The 15,205-nt window shown below is 37.5% G+C and overlaps 1 protein-coding gene across 1 annotated transcript in view; it reads left to right on the forward strand.

Moving 5' to 3' along the window:
• Window positions 1–1,234: 1,234 nt before the first annotated feature.
• LOC128741464 (homeotic protein caudal) overlaps window positions 1,235–15,205 on the forward strand; it is a 39,160-nt gene continuing 25,189 nt past the window's right edge. Inside the window, exons 1-3 of the mRNA XM_053837300.1 lie at window positions 1,235–1,745; window positions 6,558–6,560; window positions 6,766–6,825. Of these exons, the coding sequence (XP_053693275.1) occupies window positions 1,235–1,745; window positions 6,558–6,560; window positions 6,766–6,825 (574 nt within the window). The remainder of the gene's footprint in view (window positions 1,746–6,557; window positions 6,561–6,765; window positions 6,826–15,205) is intronic.

Below are 15,205 nucleotides of genomic sequence, written 5' to 3' on the forward strand. Positions count from 1 at the left end.
TAAAAAGCTTCACCTTTCTTTAGTTCGAATGCAAATCAATCCAACCACGATAGCGAATTCACTGGTACCTACCTAATCTGCTAAATCTACGTTGCCATTTGCGTGAAACCAGCCGGTTTCGTTCGTTATCTGAAAGGCTGATTTTCTCTGAATAATAACTTTAGCATCTATAATGATGTAGGGTGATGGTTTTTATGACTTATTAGTAGCTTCCCCGATGATTTCCCGAAGGGGTTCACCTTTCGATGCGGGCCAATTCATTAGCAACACTGAAAAATATTATTCCCATTTAATTCCAGCTCTTTCTCCTACCCGAAGTTTGGAGTCACTCGCTGTACTCGGTCTGCCTGTTACGTGCGATGGTGGAATAGAATAAAATAAATAAGGCTTTTATGGCATTAATCAAGCGTCATTATCGCGCGTATCTGTTCTTGCCTTTAACTTAGTGAACAAGTGCCAGTTTTTGCAGACAACGGCGACGGAAAAAATTGAAAACCGCAAGCAGGCAGTTCAGTTCACAGCCCATCGCACGCCTTAATCTGGTTGGAAAACAAAAACTCATCGCCGCCTGGTCGCGGATTGCGTGTTATCAGAAATGGCGTATAAAAGACGGAGGTTAGTTCAACTGCTAGAAAAAGACCGCACGTTTTCGTTCAGTGATAAATTTGTTGCCTCTATGCCTTGTTCGCCCCATTGACGTAGAAGCGAAGAAAAGCGAACGCGCGCATGGGATTGGTTCCCAGGCACAGCAATGTCTGCCCGAGCGATTCGATTGGCTGACGAGTACGTTTGGTAACGCCTCCATGGCTCGACCGGAAGGTAAACACGGAATACTTCTCACTCATCAGTCTGTGGTCGAGTTTCGTTGAGTGAAGTTGTGGTTCGTCTCCTGCTCCGGTTGAGATGCTTCGACTGTGAAGGCATCGAGCATAAAGAGCATCCAGGATTAAAAGTGAAATTTTATTTATTGCTTAATTGTATACATTTCATAATTTGATTGACACTAAAGTGTACTTACGAGGCCAATTTGATTGAAGCGGTGTTGTTAGAGGATTACCCTCTATTAATGATTGTGATTTATGGTGAATCTGGAAGATAACTGGATCTTGTACAATGATGATTGGAGAAAAATCTGAAGTGCTATAAAGTTATTTGAAACCTTATTATACAGAAATAATTGGTTTAGTGACATCTGGTGCAACAGTGTAGAGCGCAAATCGCTCCAGACGTGAAAATGGTGTCCTACTACAATCATTTTGCAATGTACCCGAAGAACCACGGCGGTAATCTACCTTACTCGACCGCTGCAGGTAGTTGGTACGCAGGGAACTATCAGCACCAGCCTCCGCATCCACAGTTCATCGGAGATGGTGAATCATCTCCTCAGCCCATGTTCTACACACATCCACATGCATTTCACCAGCCCAGTCCGGACTGGAGCGGCCACGAAAGTTTCACGACGCCACCTCAGACAGCGTTGATTCCGCACGGACCAAGTCCCGGCGGGCTACACCTCGGTGGTCAGGGTACGGTAGGCAGTAATAACCACAACCACGGTGGTGACCATCTCGGGGATGGACCGCACTGTATGCCATCGCCGCCGATTACCGTCTCGGGCAGTGATATGTCGAGCCCGGGAGCACCGAATGGATCTTCGTCACCGCAAATTACCTCGCGACCTACGCCCGTCAAAAGCCCATACGAGTGGATGAAGAAGCAGTCGTACCAGGCGCAACCCAATCCAGGTTAGTTTGATTCCGGCAATGTTTTATCCTGTGCATGCTGGTTTATACACATATTAAATGTTTGTAATTGTACTATCAAAACGCATGCTTTTGTCAAACATATTTTTGCTTCTATATTTGCTCTCTAATATCAAATTTTTACGCTATACCTACTTTTACACGGTTCGTCAAATAATACACTGACAGCTGCAAAACATACTGTTCAGTGTTTTTATTTTGAACAGTAAGAAGGTTGTACAATCAATTGTCATGACTTATGTCATGAGTAAATGTATTCAAAAACAACATAAACACAGATCACTGTCAATCACCGGTATTTATAATCAAAAAACTAATATTAACTTCAAGATTTTAGGTTACATTAAACCTCTCACACATAAGAAAAAAGTTTTCAATTTTTATTAGGTTCAGTTTTTATGATCTCTGAGAATAATGCATACGGCAAAATGCATTGTTTATCATTTCAAACCCGAATCAACCTAGTGATGTCATACAGCACATTTTTTGCTTTCTACAAACCAATCAAAAACAAATTGGTACTTCTGTCATTTAGCAATTTTAATTCAACCATTCTTGCTTCAATCATACATTATTCAAATGCGTATTTTGTTATTGCGTTACTCAAGTAGTTTAATTAAGCAAAAAGTAAACGGAAATTTCCAATCAACCTTGTATTTTAACCTTCCGTTACTCGCACCAACTTTTGTAACAGGGATACTCGCGCGTTGTATTTTGTACAAAACTCTTTATCTCGGAATCCTGACTATATAGAAAGTTACTGTTTTCAGCAAAGTTAATCAGTAGGTTAAGACCTTTCGTTTGGGGGATAGAATTTTATAAGTTTGTCACCAGGTAGCGCCAAAACCCGCTGTAAATTGTACATCTTACAATTGCGGCCATATACAAGTTGCTGCATTCGGAAAGATCCTTTTATCGTTTCTAAATGATGTAGCATTCTATTTATTAAATGTTTTCTAGCAGTTATCATATTTTCTTAGATATTTTTCAGATAAAACATCTCATCACATCAAGTGTGATAACATTTCTGCTGTTGGCAGAAAGTAGGGTATCTGTGGTTAGAAAGTAGGGCTGATGTGGTGTTTTGATTTACTTGGGCAGGATGTTTAGAAAGTTTTTTGCACAGTGAGGATACATAGTGTGAAAATTGGATACTTCCGTTCATCAGCCTAGCCTTTTAGGTCCACTAAAACATTTTCTGAAAACTGGAACTTACAAATAAACAGATTCCGTAGATAGAACACATTCAGAAAACTAGCCCATACACTAGTGCCGTGAAGCCACGAAATTTTGAACTTTTGCACACCTGCGGAATGACCATCAACTGCTGAATAACTTGGCTGTATACAGAAACCATTTTCTCTTATGAAGAAATAAGAGAAAATTCCAGTAGGGACCAAATGCCGTACCACTCACACGTCGCTTGCATCGTTTCTGCGATTTCGGTTTATGCTGATCTATTTTGCTGAACAGTTTGAAGCATTAAGGTATTGAATAATTATGTTATTTTGTTCATAATAAGTTTATTCAAGAATACATTTTGGTTTGAGATCGATCTGTTACTTTAAAACAAAATGGCATCTAAAAATCTATAAGTGTTGTACAAAATACAGCAGCGCGAGTAACGGAAGGTTAAGAATACTTCGTATTCACCTAATTCACTTTGAAATATTTGATTAACGGTGGTATTCAATTAACAAATGTTCGGTTCCTTTTTATATTTGATTAGCTGAAATAGTCTAATGATTAACGGATCTGTAGACATAATAACATCTTAAAGTTGAAAATTGAACTGACTTTACAAGGAAATTCTAGCAAGATTCAGGTTGAGAATGTCCGATTTCAATTGTCAAACTGATGTACTTCTACATTCTTTTCTTTTCAATTGAGACCAGGTAGTATCTCATACTTTGGATACTAATGGTTAGTTTATAATCATTGCGTAGACTCAAATTTAATACTAACTTAAAACTGCCCAGGAAACGAATAGGCATTAATATAAGCAGTAAATCAAGAGTTTATTAGCATCTCTGACGTTTTATACTATACACTCTTAAATGATTCTACCTGTAAATAGGTCGGATTTAATTAAAGCTAGGTTGAAACCTGAGAGAGAGTCGCGGAGACGGTCTTCTTTTTCTTATGCTTTGGCTGTTCTTCTTCTTCCTATTACGTTTGCTTTCATTTTCGAGCAAATAAATGAAACTTGTGCGTGAACATCTCATTGGGCGTGTGAAGAGTGTATTTTATAATAACATATTTTGGTGTTAATTGTTACACGGGCATTTCAGTTTTTGCAAAAATGTTAATTTACAATTGAGACAAACAAGACTAATTCAATTCCGAATGTGTTTTTCACAAAAACACCGGCAGAAAACTTATGAGAATTAACAATACTTTTCCATTTTGGGACAACGATAACGACTGGCTGCATTTGACAGATCGTACTGGCTGCATTTGACGTTAGAATTTTTCCTCTTCGCGAATCTCTCTCAGGTTGAAACTACTCAAAATACCCTTAAAGTGTACAAACTCAAACTTTGGGTAAAAATTTCAACCAATTTTGGCTACTTGTTGCCGATAATTGAATTATTCTCTATGACAAATAACGTACTTTAAAGTTCCTACTACCAATTTTTTGGTTGAAAAACTACTCAAAATCTGAGTTTGTACACTTTAAGGGCATTTTGAGTAGTTTCAACCTAGCTTTAACTAAATCCGACCTATTTACAGGTAGAACGATTTAAGAGTGTACGTTGTTATATATGAGCCTTTTAATTGCATAGCTGTTGTATATTGGCATCCTTAATTCGCCTTTAGTTCTTCTTGTCGGTAACCAGTTGCAAATAAGCATTGTCAGCGCTATGAGAGGATTAGCAGTAAAGACACCGTATTTTCCCCAAAATAACTTTGAGTAGCATTTAAGACGACTTAAATGCTCATTGGCTTACATTTAAATTACATTGGTACACGGAAAAAAATTTGATTCCGATGCCATGAATGAAATCATGAAATATGAATTCCTGTCAAATCATGACTGAGCTGCCATATCAGACAGCACAAAATTATGAAAAATAGTTCATGATTTTACGTTGTGTTGTACTGCAAGAAGCTCGTGATATCATGATTATTATTCATGGCGTATTTTCATAAATCATAAGCTAGAAATCTGGAATCATGAATCATTTTGCTTGTTTTGGAGATTAAATTTCTATCCGTGAATGCTTATCAGTTACCAGGCTATGGTTACTTAGCGCTATTAGTCAGAATTTAGGAGCCCAAGATCTTACTTTAGTTTATTTTGCGCTTTAAACCGCAGAAATATCTACAGCAAAGCCCTAAAGCGTCTTAACTTGCAAGACATGAAAAGCATCCGGTGTAAATCAGTTTGATGTTGAGGTTATGTCTTATACTTCCAGCTCACGCGATAAAATCTTTTCAATTAAATGGAAGACGTTCGAATGCGCAACCTACGCATTGGCTTCGATATAGCGACAGCCATTCTCTTCGACGAAGCGTAAAATTCATAAAACAGGATTTTCTCAATCCGGTCGTAAAAACCCAGCAAGAAGTACTCTATTCAAACAGAAGTGTTCTGCCACAAGCAACATAGAACATTGTCAAAATGATTTATATCGGTGGTACCTTCGATCTCAGACGCCATTTTGTTCGGCTATTTATAGATACGGCTGCTAAGTCGGCATCTGTCGATAGGAATCTTTATAGGCACACGAATTTGAAAGGGACGACGACTTAAAAGGATCTGAGCTTCTTTCAGAACATAATGCTCTATCACGTATGGCGAGGGTCACCGTAACCATGGCGACACGCCTTTGAAATACAATCACTTCCAAACACACAACGTTGGAAGGAATGCTGATTGGTTATTTTGTTGCTTTATGATCGTAAGCTCAAAAGAAAAAGACGCTTAATGTATTTACTTTTTCATACTACAATGTGAATTTCGATAACTTTGCTTTGGAATTTATTTTGAACTAGATACCTGAGTAACTGTTTTCATTTTAATGCTAAAGTTAGTTTGATTGCAAGTCTGAAGGCAAATTGCGGCATACTTGGAAAATATTCGAATGTTTCTTTTAAATACTTCTCATCAATCGCGCTTTTGACGTAATAGTGACATGAATTCTTAGTGTTTCACACTTAAAATACGCTTATGTACAAATACTATATTGAAATTTCAAGAAGAATTTATGTGATTTTTCCTCAAAGTACATTCAGGTTTTTTTTCAGTGTGTTCCATTACACTCAAAAGAATCGGCACGTTAAACTTACTTGAAATTATACGTGAATTCTTCGTAGCTTGCACTCACACGAATCTATTTACGTGTGATCGCAGTAAATTTCATCAACTTTCCTATTAACTAGAAACTCCAAGTCATTGTCAGTGGCTATACAGAAGTTTACATGATTTTTCACGTAGAAGGGACGTGTCGATTTTTTAGAGTGTAGGTAAAGGGTAATGCCATTACAGTGACACTCACAAATTTCTAAATATCATTATGCTACTTAACAGATTGAAATCTCATCCTATTAAAGCTGTTAATTGGTAATTCAATTAGTGAACGTTCGCTACGGACTATTTTCCCAGGCCGCGGGCAGATATGGTGGCCGGCGCAACCTTTACTATTCAAATTAAAGAATTTAATTGCCAGTGTCAACAAACGACGGTGTTTATGTGTTTGGTGTCTGGTTTGGTTTTGTTCGTGCTTTGTTTTGATCGCTTTTTTACTGCTGTTTTAGTATCGCGGGAGGTGTAAATTGGCGATACGATAGGGGGTAAGTATGTATACACACGCCTCGTAAAAGAAATGCCTCTAGCATGCGTAGCGATAAACGATATGTTCATACCGCAAGTACTTGATCTGGTTCGATTTGCTCTACATAAATTTGTCTGTATATCGAATGCGGTTTTTCGCCTTAAAACCTACCGACATACATCCCACGCTTATTAACGATATCACTTTGCCTTCCTCTCACGTAGGCCTGATCAACATCTGTTCGGCACCGTCCCTGCAAGATTTCACCTCCGTGGAATCCGGTGGTATGATATTAATTATTTGAATATATAACTTTTTCTTTATCTCTGCATGCTGTTTCGCAAATATAAGTAAATAGACAAAATGTCATTTCGATGTTCTGCTAGGTGAATATGTTTTGAGTGTCAGATTTCTGAATTGTGATCAGTTTTTTGAAATTTATTTTCAATTATCCTCAAGCCTATTTCTTTGTGATCTTCATTGGGTTGTTTCCAAACTGTTTGATTTATTTGGTTTGGATTTTCTGTCGGTTTCTCGCTCTTTTTTTTCTTTGGGCAGACACACAAAGTTTCAGCCGGGTGTTGCTACGATTCGTTGCCCAAAGTGACGGATGCCATTCCTCAAACTGGCCTAGCCTTTGGGTTGAACCAATCGCATTGTTCCGCGTTGTTGTTTGGTTTCTTTTTTCCTCCTTTTGAATATTCATGAAATCGAACCATTGTGTGGGAGCGAAAAAGTGTATGCGTGATTCGAGTTTGTGCGGCAACTTCGACAAAAACGCGGCTCGGTTAATTTATGCGATCTTAAGTTTTACGGCATTCGATATTTACGATCTCTCGCTGACGGCTTAGGTAACCGAAAGGACCGTTTCAATCAATTGTAGAAAAAAAACAGAACTAAAAAATCGACACGGAACGATGCGATGGAAACAAACCCAATCCAATGTTGTGTTCTTGAGCATTTTATTGTGGGCACGGAAGCTCAGAATTTAGGAATATGGGGCGTCAGAGTTTTAGTGCGTATGTATTTGGAAAGCTACCTCGCAGTGTGTTGGCATAAACTTGTTTATTTATATTGATAGTAAAAATGCTGCAATTGTTTTGAATGATTTATGCTACTAGCAGTCAAACATTACACTTTTATTAAAAAGCTGATCATTTATAATGGATGGAAATGGCGATATTCCACAGTGTTTTTATGGTATACATTCTGATGACAACTCTTGAACCAAGCGTCGTAGAAAAAAATGTGGCAAAGTTTTTTACAAAAGTTCACGGTGGTGGAATACTTTAAATGAAACTCGAAGAACAGGAACTCATAGAAAACAATAATTTGCGTCAATTTTAGCATTTGTTCATGCTACACTTAGTATCTAGCTTTTCACAAACCATAATGGCGGACGTGTTCGTAATATTTGAACAGCATTTTTGACATTTCACTAATACATCGCACGTCTTCTTTCCGTACATTCCTTTAGTTTTACCGTGAACGCGCGGAAACATGACGTGCGATGTATTAGTGAAATGTCAAAGATGTCGTTCAAATATTATGAATACGTCCCCCATTATAGCTCGTAAAAAGCTGGATAGACGGAAGCTTACCATCCGTTGCTTCTCAGAATTCACCAACGATCTGTGATATAAAAATGCATGTATCACCTCAAGCTTGTCTCCATTGATTACAACACTATTACTTAACGAACTGTATCGTGCTCGGTTCCTCCTGAATTGAATTGGATTTCTTGAAAATCATGCTGTGCCTGTTAAAACTCGCACGTTTCATAATACCTTCTAGCCCGATGTTGAACAGGAGGCATAGAATACAATCGCCTTGTCGAAATCGATTGTGTGTTTTAAACGAGCTTTAACGCTTCAAACAGCCTCAAACAGTACGAATCGTCGTTTTCATCTACTATATCCTCAAGACCTTCACGGTCAATAATATCATAACCGGCTGTGAGTTCAGTGGTGGTACCTAGAGATTTGATATTCGTAACACTTTTGGAGGATGTGTCACAAACCTGCATACCAGACCGCCTAGTTATCTTCGAGGTACGATGCTGGGCTAACAAGTCAGTCGTCGTATGTTCTAATCTCGGCTAGGCGATGCTGCTACACGGAAAGAATTTTGATTCCGATGCCAGGAATGAAATCATGAAATGTTCATGATGTTGCGTTGTGTTGTACTGCAAGGTGCTCGTGATATCATGACTATTATTCATGGTGTATTTTCATAAATCATAAGCTAGAAACCTGGAACGTTTTGGAGATCAAATTTCTATCCGTGTATAGAGTAAGGATCGTTGAACTAGCTCCATAATTGTACTCTAATAACCGACTGCGAAGTTTGTCGATAAAGTAGGGTTCAGTTCTTAAGGATGTTTGTACCCAATGCTTTGCAATGCTTTTTTACCAGTGCACTGCAGTGGTGATAAATGATTTGAGAAAGCATTTTGAAGGTTGCGTTGAGGATACCCCTCCTTTCACTTCTCTGGGAGTTGTTCTGTTTTCCAAATTTTGACAATACAGCTGGGCCCAGCTCTGCTACGATGCCATTTTTGTCAACTGTCTTGATAGTTCTTGAGCAGTTTATTGATGGCATTTTCAATTTCACCAAGAGGGACATTGTGGGAGTCAGTTGTTTTGTATGCTAAAAAGGTATTGTATTCAAAGGGCACATTTGACAGTTAGTATGATTGTCTTTTCTAGCAGTCCCGCTTAGGAAGTTACTGTGTCACAGTTTAGGAATTGCTCATACCAATTGATAAAGTTGAGTTAGATGGTTGTAATCCCGTTTCGGTACTACATGGTTAATAAAACAAATGGCCTTCTAAAGAATTATTTTGATTTTTAAAGATTTTAGGTCACAAGAAGTTTTCCCTAGATGAAGCAGCAGCCTTGTTGTAGAAGGGAAAATGCGTCCTGTGAGTAGTCCCGTGCTTGTGAGTAGTTCACTACACTATATCTACAGGGTCGGTATATCTTCATTATTCGCTGTTTTAATGTAGTCGTTCCATTACTGCACGGTCATCTGTTAGGATCCTTCCATCTTTAACCCAATCATGGGGGTGCAGTCCTTACAGGTTATGTTGAATGTCTTGTAGAACTTACGCGTTTCCAGAAAACCACAAAATTCTTCCAGGCGGTGCTTCTAATTTCGGAAGAAGTGGGTTTGCTGTCTTTGTTTCAGTTTGTACCGCTCCAAGTTTCGATAAATCCCCTGCTGTGTAGTATCAACGCTTGCACTGCTCTTCTTGTTCTAAATCGCCTGACATTTCTCGTCGATTTCTCACAATAAACCCAATGGCACCTTCTGCTGAGCGCTTAAAACCGCGCGCAGTCCTCGAGAACGGCTTCGATTAGTTTTCCGTCACCCTATGACGCTGTCTCAAGGATCTTCGTATACTCATTTGAGTTTTCAGTGACCAGGTTTAGTCGTTCCAGATTGCACTGCGGTGGGCGACGGTAACGAATGTTTGTAACGGAAAATCTTTGGGACACCTTAGCCATCAAGAGGATGCTGCACCACACTAAGTTCTATTCTAACATGATTCGATCATGTGTTGCAACGATCTCCAAGTATGCCGATATGAATGAGAGATGATATTGGAAGTAGCTATTTTGTATGGCCTTGTTTGTAGAGTCAGCGAAGTCACTGCATCAGAGGCAATTTTCGATCGTTAGCCGCTGTACGCTGAACTATCCAATAATCGATCCAAATTCCTCCGCCTGGCCATCGATGCGCATTTCGTCCTACACGTACTAATTATTATTAATGAAAGATATGTTTTTCGCGTCAGACTCCCAGACTTCAGCAGTGTCTGGTTCAAACCGGCGATGAATACATAAGAATTTAGTAGAATCCAAAAAAAAAACACTTTTTTGGAAAAATTTGGTTCAAGGCATACAATTTTTAGTACTAAGTGACTATAAATTTTACAATTATTGGCTTTTATTAAAAGTTTGTGAACTATGGCAATTTTTTAAACAAATTACCATTATAAGTTGACTCTGTTGTCTACATATTTACCGTTTCAACTCATCAAATCTAAACCAACAGAACATATTGAAATTACATTCCACTCTCATAGAGATGTGGACGCTCTGTTTCTTGTGAAACTTGTAGTATAAAATCTTTTTTTTTTCTGAGTGAGCAAGTGTCTGGTGCGAAGAATGATAAACTGGATAAAATAGAAAATTTCGATATGAAGGCCAAAAATATATTAGGTCGTTTAATGGCAAGTGGGGCACGCACCCACGTTCTTTCGGTTGGTACCCGACTGTTTTACTAACTAAACTGCTATCTTATCCGTTATCAGAGGTGGGCACCGCTAACATTTTAGCGAGCGAGTAGAGCGTTCGCTAAATTTTAAATGTGCTAGCGCTTCTATTAGCTTCCGATAAATATAAGTACTACTAAATAAACTACCAGCTACTAATTTTTGGAAATAATTTTTAGAAATCGTACAACTAACCATGAATGAACTATCCCAGCTAGCGCCAACTCGTATATCAATGTACGAAAACTATCGTAAATATCTCCTAACAAACTCGAAATCGTAACTAAAGCTGGATAAAGTGGGATCAAGTTGATTTTCTGTCGTATATAATGATAATGACTGACATACATACGATTTTCAGCACAAAATCGTAGAGTAGTACGGAGCGACTCGCGCTTAATCGGATATTATCGTATATAAATACTTATATAGTCGTAACGCTCAAAATTATTCGTAATCACGTATATCGCCTCCAAAATAGTACGGATATGCCAATTTTACGCATGAAATACGATTTATTTAGCATGTATATCTGTACGCAATGCTGATTTTTACCTTTTTTATACATACGAAAATGCTAGCTGGGATATTTACTCGCGTAGTAGCCACCAATTTTATAAATTTGCAAGAAATCACTCACTTATTTTTGTTTTTATTTTTGAAAATTAGCAGCTAGTGGTTTATTTAGAGGCATTTAAATTTATCAGAAGCCAATAAAAGCGCTAAAACATTTAAAACCTAGCGAACGCACTACTCGCTGGCTAAATGGTTAGCGGTTAGCTGATCACCTCTGCCCGTTATATCCAATTTGGTTTTATTCTCCCAGTTTTATCACTCCACGCACCACATAGTACAAATCTTATTGTTAATGCGAAGCATTGTCACATTTTCTGTTTTTGGTTGTCCACTTTATTGACATTTTTCCAAAATAATTATTTTTGAGCCTTCTATCACAACAAGTGAAATCAAGTGAAACACAAGCAAAAGCTTTTCCATTCTTATTCGACGTAAGCAAACCATATACAATCGAAAATTTTGGTGCTAGGTTTCCTGTTTTACTTGAAAACTGGTAAGTAAATGATAATTTAAATATAAAATGTATTTTACTGAATCATTATTAATATTAAAACTTAACCGCATAAGCATCCATTGAAGCGATTGGATATTTTTATTCTGCCTAGGTATGGAGAAAGGATGTAATTATTTTCCCCATTACGAGCTAAAGATAATACACGTTTGACGTTTTGTATTGTAATTGCGGTATAAATTACTTATATATAAGACATCTGAAAAATCATAATTTAATAATTATAAATAAGAAATGGCAGCTCCGCCTATTTTCTATAATGTCAGGTCAAATCTACAAGATGTGTTTTAGTTATAAGCTGTGATACCTCAGGATAGATCCTTGATACTTCTTTTTACTATGTTAACATACACTTACACATTCGCATTATAAACTAATCTATCTATTTAAATACATAGTTTGATTTGTTATATTGATTTTTAAACCTTAGATTATATTAATTTGACTCTTAGTAAGTCAGGTTAGTCCCAAAAACTGTTTTGCTTTTTTGTAAAATTCACAACTTTTGGATCCTATAAAAATTATTTTCAGTCTATCTGACCCTTACAGACTCGGAAAATACCACTCCAATCGACGTGAAAATTGGTATGCAGGGGTTTTTGGGACCGGGGAAGGTATTTATGATGGTTCAAGACTCCTCCTCCGTCTGAAAGTGGGGGGCGGGTGGTTCTCACATACCAATGAAGCACAAATTTCTGCATAACTCGAGAACTAATCAACCAAATGGAACCAAATTTGGCTTGTAAAATGTTGAAAACATTCTTTTCCCTCGTCTTCAAAGTGTGGGTACCAAAAAGACTCCAGCTTGTTTTAACTTTTATGTTTTAACTTTTAACTGAGTTAAAAGTTTAACCTCCCAGTCAGGGATGGTACGATCACTTTGACTCAATTCACATTCATTTGACAGTACCGTCTCAGCCAAGCAAAATTTGCCAAAGTTTTATATGGGACATTTGTAGAATTAGTTATTATCTACAATTTTGCTGAACAAAGTTTTGCTGTACCTTTTGTAGTTACGGCGCTACAATGCTAGTAACTTACTAGTGACTAAATGAACGTACACTTAGTCACTAAAGAGGTACTGGCATTGTAGCACCGCAAATACAAAAGATACAGCAATACTTTATTCAAAAAAGTTGTAGATAATAACTAGTTCTTCAATCGTCTCATTTATAACTTTTTCAAATTCTGCATGACTGAGACGATACTGTCAAATGAATGTGAATTGAGTCAAAGTGATTGTGGGATCCCTACTCCCAGTTAACCTCGAGGTTTTGCACTGCTCTAATAAGCCATAGTCATCGTGTGTTCGAATCTCGACCGGGAGAGACTGTTAGAGTTTATAGGATCGTATCACTAGTCTCATAATTGCGCTGTACACTAACAATACCTATCAAACAAAAAATCGGAAGGTCAAATTGGGAAAGCGAATGCTGTGCCAGTAACGTGTGGCAACAAAAATTTTGGAATTTTTTAGACCCCTGTTGTTGTTGAGCACAAACGAACTCAGAGAGAAATGAGAGTATGTATATGTGAGCGCAATCTCACTCTTTTTTTTTGCCAGTATTTTTTGTTTTGTTTATACTTGCCCAGTTTTGCTTAAAATGGGGTCGAAACAAGAAGCATCCCAGGAGCGCGTTGTACACTTCTACGAACTGCACAGAAATCTCAACAAAAAGTATACGGTACATTTAAAAAGCGAAAATGTTGCGGCTTCGATGGTTAACCATATCCTAGAATGCCCAATAACTACTTGCAAATAAGGCAGTGAAGACCAGCCAAAACGCAAAAGAACTTCGTTTTCTTTCTCCAGCTTTCAACAACCGTGAGTCAACGGGATGCCGCAAAAAAGTTCAACTATTTCCACCAGTACATATGCAAAACATTGAAAAGAGTAGGAATAACGTGCTGAAAGAAGACAAAAGCCCCGGAATATACTAAGAAACAGATTTCGACACTGAAATCCCAATGTCGCTGGTTGATAAAAAAATTCGGAAAATGAATTGGTTTCGATGACGAAAGTTTCTTCTTTCTTTCGAACACGCAAATTCCCGGAAATGATCGATACTATTCTATGGATAGTTCTACTGCATCTCCGCACATAAAATACAAGTTTAAATATAAGTTTGAACAGAAAGTGATGCTGTTCATTGCCATTTACGAGAGAGGTATTTCTAAGTCATGGTTCAAGCCCTCTGGTTTGACTATCAATTAAGATGTGCACCAGAAGGAATGTTTGAAGAAAATTCGGATCCCGTTTCTACAAAAAAAAGCACGCAGATGGACAATACGTGTTTTGGGCGGATAAAACGTCATCACATTACGCCAAAAAACACAATCGTTCCTGAATACCCATTCGATCCCATTTGTACCCAAAAAGCACAACCTGACAAATCTGCCTCGGTGTTGCACAGTCGAAGATTTCTTCTGGATTTTGAGCTCCTTGGTGTACAAAAATAACTGGAGAACCATGAATTGCAAACAGTTGGTTGGTAGAATCAAGAAATTTGCATTTGCAAAGTTAACATGATGGCAACGCTCCTGTTCCGACATCGAACGGACGCTTCGGCGAACAGTCGATTACGAACCGTTTTCAAATTGTTCACTAATTTTTTTATAACAATGGATAATGTATCTTTAATTTCAGTAAATTAGATCTTCTTCAAGTATCTTCAAGTATCAAGTCTTTCCAAAATTTTAGTTGTCACCCGTTATTTGAGTTTTTTTTAATTAAAAATGAATTTCTTTTGTTTTCGAGATATTATGTTAAAAGGAAATTAAGTCTTTATTTTATTATTGTTCATTTTTTATTCTATTTTAGTTTATTTTTTTATTTTTACTGTAGTTTCATTTAATTTATTTCTAATTTTTTTCGTTAAATGTTACACTTATTATTTTTTATAGTCTGTTTATTTTCGTTTTTCGTTTCAAAAGCTATTTTTATTTTGCCCATTGTAGACAAAGGAAAACCAAGGTGCCGCCTGCATTCCATTTTCGAAACCAAACCTGCTGTTTTTATACAGCAAAGTACGCAGCCAGTTGTTAAAGTATAGAACAATTACGTGTTACTACTACGATCCTATTGACTCTAATAGTCACTATCAACCGAGATTCGAACTTACGGCGACCGGATTGTTTGACCTGCATCGTACCTCGAGACCAACGGGGACCCGCGTAAATTTCAAATTTTGAAAAAAAAATGGAAGGTAACGTTAGTGTACAAAACAGATTAAGCAGTAATCGCATATGTTTTCTGATACGCGCTATCCCTAAAATATCCCAGTGAAACATGCTACGC

Source organism: Sabethes cyaneus, chromosome 3 (assembly GCF_943734655.1).
Source record: "Sabethes cyaneus chromosome 3, idSabCyanKW18_F2, whole genome shotgun sequence".
Lineage (NCBI taxonomy): Eukaryota > Metazoa > Arthropoda > Insecta > Diptera > Culicidae > Sabethes > Sabethes cyaneus.